Below are 13,851 nucleotides of genomic sequence, written 5' to 3' on the forward strand. Positions count from 1 at the left end.
CTGAGCAGTCTCTGCAATTATGTTGCTACATGTAGTTAGAGAACAGTTAAAAAGGTGACTCAAGAATGCAGTGGAAATATTATGCTTCAATTTACCAATGTCAATGCAATTATTTTTACACATAACTGGTGCTGTCCTGAAAGTGGATGAATGTTTGTGTAGCACGTCACAAGAGCATTCAGAACATCGAATGATGGCAGGCCTGTGAACATATTTACGTTGCTACTATTTATCGTGTTCACAAACTTCTGTGGAAAAGAACCCAATGTCACTTGGACAGCCTTGCTTTCTGTGAGCCTTGTCCCTGAAGCCATTTCTAGTAGGAAATTTGCCACGTCTTTCTCTTCTCTTGAGTACTCTGCCATTAATGTCCGGGGGCCAGGTTGGCAAGCACATTCCTGTCACAAACCAAAAGCAAGAGTTTAATGTCTGACATATCTGACACGGGATGCAGCTTCTTTTTTGTCATTCCAATAATGCACGTCAATGTGTTAAATTTAATGTTGGAAGTAGGAAAGCCAGGGTTTTTGCATCAGTTAATTTGCACCCATCACACACCACAATCCTTTCAAGAAGTTAATCCAGAAAACATGCTGCCGGCTAGCTAAAGACAGGTACCACATCACAAATATATAGAAAAAAATAAATTGCCATTTTTGCTATGTCCTTGTCACTTATGGTGTTTGCAAGGCTTTGGTCCATGCTGTTAGGGGATGGGAAATCATCCTGAAATGTCAGATAGAGTTCAGCCCAAGGAACTAGTGGTTAAGCAACGTGTGTACAAGTTGCAGTTAATGTGCACCCATCACACACCACGTGCTACAATGCTTTTACGATGTAAATCCAGAAAGCATGCCGCCGTCTAGGTAAAGACAGCTACCACAACACATACACATACAAAAATAAATTACCATATTTCCCTTGTCACTTACTTGGTCCATGCTGTTGCTGTCAGGGGATGGGAGATCGTCCTGCAATGTCACAGTTTAATCCCAAGGAATTAATGGTGAAGCAATGTGTGCACAAGTTGCAGGCAGCCAATTTACCATGGTGGTCCTGCTGACAGGTGCATGGGGCAACACCTTTGCTTCTAATGGGGAGGCAGCAGTTTCTTTGCTTGATTCATTCTGTAATGCATTAAAGGGTGTTGACATTTATTGCATGCTTGTAGCCATGGTGTATGTACCGTAAGCATATAAGTGCTGCACCATGCAGTCAAGTTAACTTACTCTGGCTGACCGATACGCACGTTGGCGAAGTCCTGTCAGTGAAAGCTCTTTTATATGAGCATCCTTGTTCTCATCGTAACATGACGTCCTTGGCAGGTTTTCAGTTGGTATTGCATTTTTTTCAGCCGCTGTCTTTGACATGCTACATCTGAAAAAATAAATGAATTGTTTATGCTTTATTGTGCCTCAGTATGGGCTGCACCCAGAATTTTTTTCTTGATACCTTAGAAATTGAAATTGACGTGTGGCTGTCGCGTAAGTGGCAAACTTCTGCAATGAGCGTCAGTGCGAAATACCAGTGTCATATGGGCACTCTTGAGCGTGTCGGAGATTCTCAAGTGCAAGTGGCAAATTCGTAATCAGTCGCGCTGGGAAGTGCCCGTGTGCAGTGCGCCTGTGCTGTAAGTTCATCCGCGCCACGCATGATATTTATTGCGCTTTAGCATGCCACATACGTGGCGCGTTTACACTCAATACTTCGCTAACTTGCTAGTACATCATTCGTAAACATTTGAATCTCTGACGCCCGTATAAGTTCCATGAGACGTGCTGGGCATCAAAAGCCTCCCGAGTTACAGCCGGGTGTAGCCAACAAGTGCAGAGGTGACGTTCCTCGCAGAAATCGTTGTGAAGCGTCAACACGAGCTCTAATTACAGCCAATGTGGTCAATGAGTGCAGAGGAGACATTCCTCGGAGAAACTGCTGTGACAGGTCTCGAACCTGTGCTCGAATTTCGCGTGGCGGCTAACATATGCAGCAAATAATGCACAGCCCACTCGCCAGTCCTCGCAGTGTGAAACGTGTTTACATAAGGTGACACAACGACATGTGTAATGGCCATGCACAATGGTCATGCATTAGGTTCGAGTTCACAAGTTCACAATAGTGTCTCACCTGGTAAGGAGAAATTATCCCGTGCAAAATGCCGTGAGCAAACAGTCATTGTCAGCGTCACAGCCTCGCCGATGCGGAGGTTAGCGATCCACCTGGCTCTGCGGCTTCAGCCTTTCGACTCGGAGGGAAATGCGTGAACGGAAATATCGCTGTCCATCCATCTCACTGACGCGCACTGAGGAACACAGCAAAACTGCTTGGCCGTTCGCTTTTTCTTTGCTAGCAGCTCCATTATTCCGTCCGTGACAGCAGCCTCTACAGCACACACGGCGACTGGACCTCTGTATGGCATTTCTCCCTACTGCCGCTAGGTGTCGCATGAATTGCTGGAGTTGCGAATACTGATGGGTGACTTCAATGCCAAGGTAGGCAAGAAGCAGGCTGGAGACAAGGCAGTGGGGGAATATGGCATAGGCACTCGGAATAGCAGGGAAGAGTTATTAGTTGAGTTTGCGGAACAGAATAATATGCGGATAATGAATACCTTCCGCAAGCGGGATAGCGGAAATTGGACGTGGAGGAGCCCGAACGGCGACACTAGAAATGAAATAGACCTCATACTTTGCGCTAACCCTGGCATCATACAAGATGTGGACGGGCTCAGCAAGGTGTGCTGCAGTGACCATAGGATGGTAAGAACTCAAATTAGCCTAGACCTGAGGAGGGAAGGGAAGAAACTGGTACATAAGAAGCCGATCAATGAGTTAGCAGTAAGAGGGAAAATAGAGGAATTCCAGATCAAGCTACAGAACAGCTATTCGGCTTTAACTCAAGAAGAGGACCTTAGTGTTGAAGCAATGAACGACAATCTTGTGGGCATCGTTAAGGAGTGTGCAATAGAAGTCGGGGGTAACTCCGTTAGACAGGATACCAGTAAGCTATCGTAGGAGACGAAAGATCTGATCAAGAAACGCCATTGTATGAAAGCCTCTAACCCTACAGCTAGAATAGAACTGGCAGAACTTTCCAAGGTAATCAACAAGCGTAAGACAGCTGACATAAGGAAGTATAATATGGATAGAATTGAACATGCTCTCAGGAACAGAGGAAGCCTAAAAGCAGTGAAGAAGAAACTAGGAATTGGCAAGAATCAGATGTATGCGTTAGGAGACAAAGCCGGCAATGTCATTACTAATATGGATGAGATAGTTCAAGTGGCTGAGGAGTTCTATACGATGATAATGGAAGAGAGAATCGTCTAGAGGAATTCGAAATCCCACAGGTAACACCGGAAGAAGTAAAGGAAGCCTTGGGGCTATTCAAAGGGGGAAGGCAGCTGGGGACGATCAGGTAACAGCAGATTTGTTGAAGGATGGTGGGCAGATTGTTCTAGAGAAACTGCCCACCCTGTGTACGCAATGCCTGATGACCTCGAGCGTACCAGAATCTTGGAAGAACGCTAACATAATCCTAATCCATAAGAAATGGGACGCCAAAGATGAAAAATTATAGACGAATCAGCTTACTGTCAGTTGCCTACAAACTATTTACTAAGGTAATCGCAAATAGAATCAGGAACACCTTAGACTTCTGTCAACCAAAGGACCAGGCAGGATTCCGTAAAGGCTATTCAACAATAGTCTATATTCACACTATCAATCAGGTGATAGAGAAATGTGCGGAATATAACCAACCCTTATATATAGCTTTCATTGATTATGAGAAAGCGTTTGATTCTGTCGAAACCTCTGCAGTCATGGAGGCATTACGGAATCGGGGTGTAGACGAGCTGTATATAAGTATACTGCAAGATATCTATAGCGTCTCCACAGCCACCGTAGTCCTCCATAAAGAAAGCAACAAAATCCCAATAAAGAAAGACGTCAGGCAAAGAAATACGATCTCTCCAAGGATATTCACAGCGTGTTTACAGGAGGTATTCAGAGACCTGGATTGGGAAGAATTGGGGATAAAAGTTAATGGAGAATACCTTAGTAACATGCGATTCGCTGATTATATTGCCTTGCTTAGTAACTCAGGGGATCAATTGCAATGCATGCTCACTGACCTGGAGAGGCAAAGCAGAAGAGTGGCTCTAAAAATTAATCTGCAGGAAACTAAAGTAATGTTTAACAGTCTTGGAAGAGAACAGCAATTTACAATAGGTAGCGAGGCAGTGGGAGTGGTAAGGGAATGCATCTACTTAGGGCAGTTAATGACGGCGGATCCAGATCATGAGACGGAAATAATCGGAAGAATAAGAATGGGCTGGGGTGCGTTTGGCAGGCATTCTCAGATCATGAACAGCAGGTTGCCATTATCTCTCAAGAGAAAAGTGTATAATACCTGTGTCTTACCAGTACTCACCTACGGGGCAGAAACCTGGAGGCTTACGAAAAGGGTTCTACTTAAATTGAGGATGACGCAACGAGCTATGGAAAGAAGAATGATGGGTGTAACGTTAAGGGATAAGAAAAGAGCAGATTGGGTGAGGGAACAAACGCTAGTTAATGACATCATAGTTGAAATCAAGAAAAAGAAATGGGCATGGGTTGGACATGTAATGAGGAGGCATGATAACCGATGGTCATTAAGGGTTACGGACTGGATTCCAAAAAAAGGGAAGCGTAGCAGGGGGCAGCAGAAAGTTAGGTGGGCGGATGAGATTAAGAAGTTTGCAGGGACAACATGGCCACAATTAGTACATGACAGGGGGTTGTTGGAGAAGTATGGGAGAGGCCTTTGCCCTGCAGTGGGCGTAACCAGGCTGATGATGATGATGACTGTGTCTCGGCAGTGGACAAGGTTTGCGAACAAAGCCAGTCGGAGCTTCGCTGCCATCTGGCAATGGGTGGCTGAGCACGGCTCCAATACCATACGGGGATGCATTGCATGCAAGGATCACTGGTATGCGTACGTCAAAATGTGTAAAGATTTGGTTGGATGTCAAGAGCTGTTTCGCACCGACAAAGGCACTATGTTGCTCTCGACCCCAGACTAGGGTTGCATGCTTGTCCAGAAGGTGATGCAAGGGCTCGTCAATTGTGGCCTTGTGGGGTATGGAACCGTTGTAGAAGTTGACAAGCCTTACGAAAGGGGTGACATGTGACATGTTGATTGTATGTTATCTTGATGTACTTACCCACTCCTTCTATGTCTCAATTTCGAGACAGCTGTGTTTGTAAATAAATCAGTAAATAAAAGCATGCAGTTCGGCTTTGTTTTTGGGGCAAGGTACGTTTATGATTGCCTGTGTCTTGCTAGATGTCGGATGGACCCCCTCGGCATTGATAAGGAGTCCCGGAAATTCCACGTGATCCGCACCAAAATAGCACTTGTTCTTGTTGACCCTCAGCCCGACTTCTTGAAATTGTCTGAGGGCATCGCAGAGGCAGCAAGAAAGCTCTTCGTTTGAGGCACCAGCAGTGATGATGCCATCAAAATATGAAACAATGCCTGGTATGCTACGCAACAGGGCTTCCATCAGATTTTGAAAAATGCCGGGCACAACCCTGACCCCGAACTGGTCTTCGGCCATGGAATGCCCCACCCTGGTGTGTCACTATAGTTTGTGTGTCCGCAGCTTCCTCAGTCACTGACAGCTGTTGGTACACCTAGGCCAAGTCTAGTTTTGCGAATACCTTTTCACCCGATAGGGAGGTTAGCAGATGGTTGATTACTGGCACAGGATACGCCCAGGGCTGCAGGGCCTTGTTAATAGTGCAATTGTAGTCAGCACAAATGGGCATACAGTCACGCCCACTTATAATGATACTGGTTTTAACAATATATTGTTTATAACAATGAAAAGCTGCTGAACCGTCAACTTTCGTATGTGGGACGTAATAGTTCTGCGGAAACCCGCAAGGTTGAAAGAAGTAATTAGGGGAAATTGAGACAGCACTGTCCTGTGTATTCCTGCTTTCTGTCTTTGTCATATTGCGCTGCCCCTTCACGACGGTACAAGGGAAATCCATGCTCGTTCCTTGAAAGAAAAGCCTCGCAGTTCAAGAGAAATTGTCAAATTTATCAACTCAAAGCAAAGGCAACAGTTTGACGTAGTAGTTCTGCGGAAACCCACAAAGTGGAGAGAAGTAATTAAGGGAAATTGAGACATCCATCCAGTCGTAGCAATTGCTGCTAAGGGAACCCATACTGGCTCCTCGAAAGAAAAGCCTTGTAGTTGAAGAAAAGTGGGGAAATAACCCGCTTACTACAATTTCCCCAGGCTGCATTATTGGTCATAACAGTCTGGTTTCTGGGTGTCCGTGCCCGAAGGTAATGGAATGCGAAATCCTTGAAAAGAAGAAAGAAAAAGTGAAATGTGAGCCGCTGCATGATCACTCGCTACCCCAACTGCCGCCACGTGCTTCTCTCCATGAGAGAGCCACACGAGCTTCACGCGCATCTCTCCCATCGCCCATCCACCCCTCCAAACCCGAATTGACAGTGTCAATTGCCCTGACAATGCTGCCGGCACTTTTCCCAGATTGCTCGCTTAGCCCTCACAGTTGGTTCTTTACTCTATCGTCCTCATTCTGCGCAATTCTGCTAACGGATGAAGTCGCTCATGCTTGTCTTTGTTCGTTGCATCAAAGTTGTTCCTGTCCACGTTGTTTCTCAGCCTCGTTTGACTTGCTGCCGAAACAGAAGATGGCTGATCTGCCCGTTGATTATCGGCAATGCATGACATTGCTGGTGAAAAGATGACGCACTGCTGTAGATTTCAAAACAAAGTGCTTGTAACTGATGAGGCGATCGTCGCGAACGTGCTTGCATTGAATAGCAACAGTGACAGCCATGATGGCAGCGCTGACGTGGCAGGGCAGGCTGCTTCGACATTGTCCCTGCGGGAGGTCCTGTAGATGATTCAGTCTCTCGTGGACTTGTTTTCGTGAGGGACCTTCTGCTTCACTACGTGGAGCATGTGGATGCCTTGGAGAAGGATTTCGGCAAGCTTCGCATAAAGCAAGCAAGGCTGACGGATATGCGGTTTTCTCGTGCAAGCCAGTGGGAAGTACGTGGTGAGGTGCTTGTGGCAATCTTGCTCCAGCGTTTCTTCTGGATTTCTGAAGCTGAGAGGCTGCATGGCAATCTTCCCGCATTTTTAAAAGGTGCCTTTTGGGGCCACCAAAGCAATGCCTCGGTGGAGCTTGTATATCACTTGCCGCTTGTGACCCTTTGCATTTGTTATAGCAGCCCAATTCTTAAACACCGACAGCCGCAGCTTGTTAACAAAATGCAATCGGAGCATGCAGGAAGCAGAGTTAAACAGTAAACAGGTCAACAGAGTCAGTAGCATAACAGAGGAAGGGTGTGGGGGGGGGAGAACTGGCGTCCCCGCCATTATAGTTTTCTCAGAATGGCTACGTCGTCCCCCATTTTGATTTTTTTTCATGCAACTCCATCATAACAATTATCGGTTATATCAGTGGGATTTTCCTGGTACTTGAATATTGTCATAAGTATCTTCGTTTACCTTCAAAGAAGTTAGGATAGGTGCTTCCCATTTGGTGTGGTCGATGGGCTCAAGAATTCCTGGTAGTATCAGCTTGGCCAGTTTGGCTTCAATTTTGGGGTGGAACGCAAATTCCAACCTTCAAGCGGACTGGTGCAACGTCTGAATTGAGAGTGAACTGCACTGGCGGTCCACTGTAACAACCGAGCACTTTGTCGAATATGGAAATGAAATCTCTTAGTATGTCTCGCACAAAGCAGGCAGCTGGCTGACATGTCGCACCCCGGTGATACTGATGCCCAATGCTGAGAACCAATCCACATCGAGCAGGCTCGGGCGCTCGCCTTTGATGATTACCATTTAGTAAAGCAATGAAGGGGGCTAGTTGGTGAACATTCATAGTTATATTGTGCTCAGTTTTGCACAGACAATATTAAGTGAAGGACTGAACGTGGACGGACGTAGCGCAAACTACCAGCTGTTTAATACTGTTAAAGAACGCGCTTATATACAAGGAGATATGGTGCGGGGGGGGGGGGGGGGGGAGATATAAAAAGCTATGACAAGGTGACGACGTGTGATCATAGTTCGGGTCAGGCATACATCGTCCACTTGCACCCGTTCGCCCTGGCAAACTCGACCTCAGTTTCGATAAGCGCGATAGACGGAGTGCTTATGCACATCTCTTTTTCTTTAGCTATCGCAAGTGCCTCCCATATTTCTCGCTCCGTTTTTTGTTTTTGATGTGCCAATGACTGGTGCTTTCTAGTAGCGGAGAGCATTCGCATTGTTTGCAATGTGCAGCCAAGTTGCTAGGTGCTGTCAGAAGCTGTCACATGTATTTGTGCTCCTGTAACCTCGTCAGACTCATCAGACTTTCCGGTGGGGGGCGTTGTATTTTTCCTTCAGTTGGCTATGAAGGTGAATCTTCGATAACTCCCGGTGATAGCATTCCGTTAACTAGGCGCCGGTCCCATCCTTGCCGCCAGTGCTGTAACGCGGAAGCGACGACACACTGGCACAAAGTTGGCACGAAGTTTGGCACGAAGGTGCAGCCACTTGCTGTGGCCGCTGTTTTATTCGCATTTGTGACGTCATCGTCAGAATCAAGCAAAGTTGCCAACATCATAAAACTACAGCCATGGCAGGCAAGTGGCGGCAGCATGCAAACAGAACATAGGTGAAGATGCTTATTGCAGTGGGTATTGCGGCGATAGCTGTGAATGCAGCATGCGATGACCTGGGTGGAGATTTGCTGGTACAAGAAGAAACTGTGCATGCTGTAGTTTTCACATGAGATGGGTAACTGTATACGGTTCTTGATAGCGTACGCCTCACACTTTTCTCGTCCACACAGGATCTAGTGGCTAGAAAATGTATACCATCAGTCTGCAGCAGAGAAGGGCAGCGCATTTCGGTTATCCCATTTTAAAAGCATGCGGTACGCTTCCAATGGCGGCATGCACTGTACGACAGATGGGCAGAGATGCTTATCGCAATATGATTGGTGGTGATAGCTGTGAATCCCACTAGGACGACCCCAGAGAAGATTTGCTGGTACCAAAATGAGAAACTGAGTGCGCACCAGTGTTTTCATGACAGGTGGGCGAGTATGTAGCCAAACAAATCCGTCCAAGAAAGATCGCTTTATTTACATTTTAAGGCCCCTGTGCACTGAAAAAGTGTTCGATGCATTGCTGCACGCACTTCTGCTTACGTGCAATCAAGTCCTCCTGTGTTGCTGCCAGTTCCGAGTTTTGCTGTACGCCGATGCAAGGACTGCAAAGGCTTGAGCCCGATCTGCATGTGGAAGGCTCCGGAGTGCATGGCACGCCATCGTCCCAGTCAGAGTCACTGTTTGACAGTGGGAGAACTTGCTCAATTATTTCCTCATCATTCAGTTTGGCACATGACAAAGCCGCGCTGTCGACATCTGCAAAATCTTCATACCTAATGTTGGCAGGAATTGGCACGCCGCAGCCTAGCAGGTCATCAATGATGTCCGCATTTGAACTCGTTGTGGCAGGTGGCAGTTCTGCCTCTTCAGTTAGTCAGGCTCATTTGGACTGTGACTCAAGACTCATTCGGAGTCAGACTGCGAGGGCACTATTCGTGCCATTTGACACGACCTATCTATAACTTTACAAGACTTCTTGCAGCCAGCAGAGTGCTGTCTGGAATACAAACTAAACAAAAAAGCACAGCATGGCAGAACGCTGTCCGCAAGGCAAATCAACAAACTGAATGGTGATAGCGGGCCGTTAGCGGGGGTGCCGGAAAAGTAAGTGATGATCGCTATGTTGATGCGATCTCACAATTCAGGCAAAGCCTCCAAAATTGGCAGTTCCTGTTAAATCTCAGAGGCATAGAGCATTGACCAAGGCAAGGCCTCAGAGATTACCGTCTAGCTTGTATCTCTGCGGCCATACTTCATGTCTCGTCAAGGGTGCCAGATGAGATAATGGCGGCAGAGTTGGCGTACGCCACAGCCACAGACGGAGTCCGAATAATTGCATGTAGAGCTGGCAGCTGTTCGAATATCGGTTGTCTTTACACATTAATGTTGAATTCCAATGGCGGAGTCGGAGCAAGTTTTTCTGCTCGTTTCGGAGCAAGTTTGTTCCAATGGCAGAGTGAGGGCGGGAGCAAGGTATTCCAGTCAGAGAGTCGGAGGGGATTCAGAGCGGGAGTCACTCCGCGGAGCAGAAAAAGATGCTCCTCCAAAATCGTCGGAGTGGACCGGAACTCTGCGTGACGTATTTGCTTTACCACGTTTGTCTGCTGGGCGGCGCCACCGGTCACGACTCGCGAGGAAGCAAAAGCTGCTGCACGCTTGACGAGATATCCATTCCGCACTTTTAAAAAAACAACAGGTGAACGGCGCTGAAGAGACAAGTGACCGGTGCGGTGGTAATGGGAACAAACAGCGGAAGGAACTGACAACACGCAAGGTATCCTGGGTAACTCTGTGATAGAACTTCCGCTTCCGTCTTGCTCCGGCGGCGCAGGTTGTGTTCCACTCGCGGATCTGGAGGCGTTGCTCTGCCCCAGAGTCGAGTGCTCGCTCGCGGAGTTCGTCAGCTGCTCCGACTCTGCCATTGGAATTCAACATAAGTCTATGGTGCCATTGGCGGTGCTGTGAAGCTGTCCGAATTGCCAAGCATGTCTGGATTATCGGTGCCTGATTTATTGGTATGTATTTATTGACTGTATGTGCTAAATGTCAAGAACCACCACTTACAGTACTACACATTCCAATTACGTGACCACATATCGATAGACAGACAAAAACACTTCCATGATCTATATGTATAGGACGTACCACTACACCCCACTCTCATTTAGGGAGACAATTTACTTGTGCCATTTACAGATGTAGTGAATTTTTTTCGATGAAGCAGGCTTTGTGAACGGACTTTAAATAATGCCGGTTTTACTGTTTCTACTACTGATTTTCTAACATCCTGTGTCTGGGGCAGTCGATTTTGCGCCAATAAACTCAATTTAACTAACGAACTGACAAAACCATCATGAATGCTTTTCTTCAGAAGCAGGAGTTTTTTAAATGCATGGGGAAATTTCTGTTGAACAAATTCTCTGAACGCGTGGCCCATAACCTCTAAGTTGCGCAATCGCTGCTTTGCTTGAACACAGGGTGCTAACTGTTGATGCATTGACTCTGGTTATGTGTCTTGCTCTGCAACTGAACAAATACCGTCACTTTGTACTGCCACCTACAGTGAAGGTTCATTAATTCGGATGACAAGAGAGTATCCAGAAATGTCTGAATTACCTTAGTGTCTAATTATCGAATGAACAGCAAAAATGGCACATTTACAATTCTTTTATTGCACACCTTTACTTTGCGAAGAAGTCGATAATGCTCATGTTTTTTTTGCAAATAGCTGGGTGCAAAAGACTAGTTTTTATATGTGCAACAAACCCTCCTGTGCAAGCGCATTGCATGGAGTGTCATAGCAGAGCTGCTCTAAAACGGTGAGTGCATCCGCGGCTTCTTTTGCAGTTAGACCCACTGGGAGTACTGCAACTTCTTCTCATGTGTCGCCTTCATCAAACACCTAATCTGCGACATCGTGGACATTGCTGATGATCTGATCATCACTCAACTGGCCTGCGACGACAACGGCGTCATCAGTGGCAATGTAGTCAGCAAGCTTCAGCAAGTCAGCATGTAGTCAGCAAGCAAGAGTTGGCACGGAAGCAGCATTTGGAGCACCATGGCTCATACAACGCACCTTTGCACTTCGCAGGCGATCTTCACGTTCTTGCTGCTGCTGTGTCCGTGCACAGCGTATTCGGAGTATGACCCTTCGCAACCGCTACTACTATCAAGCAAGGCCACAATCTACCAGCAGACCGGCAACTATCTCCACATCGACCCACTACGACTACTGCGCCCAGCCTTCTGCGCACCATCATCGTCAACCATGTCATCACATCGCAGTGGCAACTTAAGCGGCTGTCCGAGCGTCAGTCCGTTTAGTTGGCACGGAAGCAGCATTTGGAGCACCATGGCTCATACAACGCACCTTTGCACTTCGCAGGTCTGTAAAAACTTTCCGCTTTATGCTAAGAAAAGTGACGACCCATTTTTGCTATTGCTTCCGTGCCAACAAGTGCTCTGTGAAATTGTCGCAGATTGTTTTTCTATGGCGTTGCTGTTATTGTGCTCAGGTGACGTGGAAACTAATCCCGGTCCTACTACGCGTACTGAGGCATTACTCGAGCTGCAGAATTTGCCATCAAATCCTTCTGAGCAGACGGAAGTTCTTTTCCGGCTGTTAAAAGACCTTCAGGCTCGTTCTGTACAATCTGCTAAGGGTCAGGCCGAGTTGGTTAACGACGTCAAGGCCATTAAGGTTGGTCAAAAGAACACCGAGACCAAAATGGAATGTATCCAGAAAAGATTAGACAACCTTGAAGAAAAAACAAACGTTTTAGACAATCTCCATGATGAAATGACTGGCATTCAGGCGTCGACTCAAGCCCAAACAACTCGGCTTGACTCTTTACTAATGCGCGTTGACGAACTCGAGGACAGATCGCGACGCAACAACCTCATATTTCATGGCATCCGTGACTCTCGGGAATCGTGGGAACAGTCCGAATCACGCATAAGAGAAGCACTAACTGGTGTAATCGACAGCCTGCCTGACACGGCAATCGAACGTGCTCATCGCATTAGTCACTACACGCCTAATAAGTGTCGCCCAATTGTAGTTAAATTCACCAACACGAAAATAAAAGACAAAGTACTTTCTTTGCGCGCACAGCTGAAAGAAAAGGGTATTTCTACCTCCGAAGATTTTTCGCCCGCCACCCGTCACGTCCGTAAAAAACTAATTGAGTACGCTAAAGGCCAGCCCCAACCATGCCCTTTCCAGTTAAGGTACACCAAACTAATAATGAATAAAAAACAGTTCGTCTATGACCCGGCAACAGACACCGTCAACGAGCATGCGCCATATGAACCACGAGATAACGGTGGGCATGCAAATTCCCAGCACGTGCCCAGTTAGGAAAACGTGAGGGGATGTGGACGAGAATCACGAGAATCATGCATCGTATCTGTTTTCTTTACAAATATTCGAAGCGTCATGAATAAGCGCACTTCCTTAGAATCTGCCTTGGAGACTTGCAACGCCGACATCTTTGTGCTTACCGAAACGTGGCTACATTCACAGATTCAAGATAACGAAATTCTTCAAACCGCACAACATTTTTCACTGTATCGTTGTGACCGTACAATGCCTCAGGGAGGCGGCGTGCTCTTAGCCATTTCTAAAGATATCCCATCTCAGTGTATTCACGTCAATACTGACCTCGAAACAGTTTGGGCCATCATGGAAATAAATCACCAGAAGATAATCATTGGTGTTTGTTACCGCCCCCCAACTTATTCATCTAACTTCGCAAATGAGATGCATGATATCATTAATATTGTTACATCTCGTCATCCTACATTACCTTTATTTTTGCTTGGCGATTTTAATCTACCGAACATAATATGGAATACTGAACCTCCAACTTTACACCCTTTTTCTTCATTAGCCAATGAGTTCTTAGACATGTGCTCTGTCTTCTCACTTTCACAACTTGTTACTCAACCCACACGCACTACCGAATCCATTGAGAACACACTTGACCTTCTATTAACATCGCGGCCTGACCTAGTTTCCGACATCACCTATTTACCCGGCTTGAGCGACCATTCAGCACTTTCGTTTGACATAAATATTTTGCGGCCAAAATCCGGTAAAAAAATCAAATCTTTTCGAGACTATGCGAAAGGAAATTTTGAAGCAATC

The 13,851-nt window shown here is 46.5% G+C and overlaps 1 protein-coding gene across 8 annotated transcripts in view; it reads left to right on the forward strand.

Moving 5' to 3' along the window:
* LOC135905169 (uncharacterized) overlaps positions 1-13,851 on the forward strand; it is a 38,402-nt gene that overhangs the window by 11,899 nt on the left and 12,652 nt on the right. For 2 of the 8 annotated variants that reach the window (XM_070536244.1, XM_070536245.1), the window contains exon 3: positions 11,794-13,250. The exons of the other annotated variants lie outside the window; for them this stretch is intronic. In XM_070536244.1, coding sequence (XP_070392345.1) covers positions 11,794-13,062 — 1,269 coding nt within the window. In that variant the 3' untranslated portion in view covers positions 13,063-13,250. Of the gene's footprint in view, positions 1-11,793; positions 13,251-13,851 lie in introns of those variants that run through there. 8 annotated transcript variants of the gene reach the window in all.

The sequence above is a fragment of the Dermacentor albipictus genome, chromosome 3, assembly GCF_038994185.2.
Source record: "Dermacentor albipictus isolate Rhodes 1998 colony chromosome 3, USDA_Dalb.pri_finalv2, whole genome shotgun sequence".
Lineage (NCBI taxonomy): Eukaryota > Metazoa > Arthropoda > Arachnida > Ixodida > Ixodidae > Dermacentor > Dermacentor albipictus.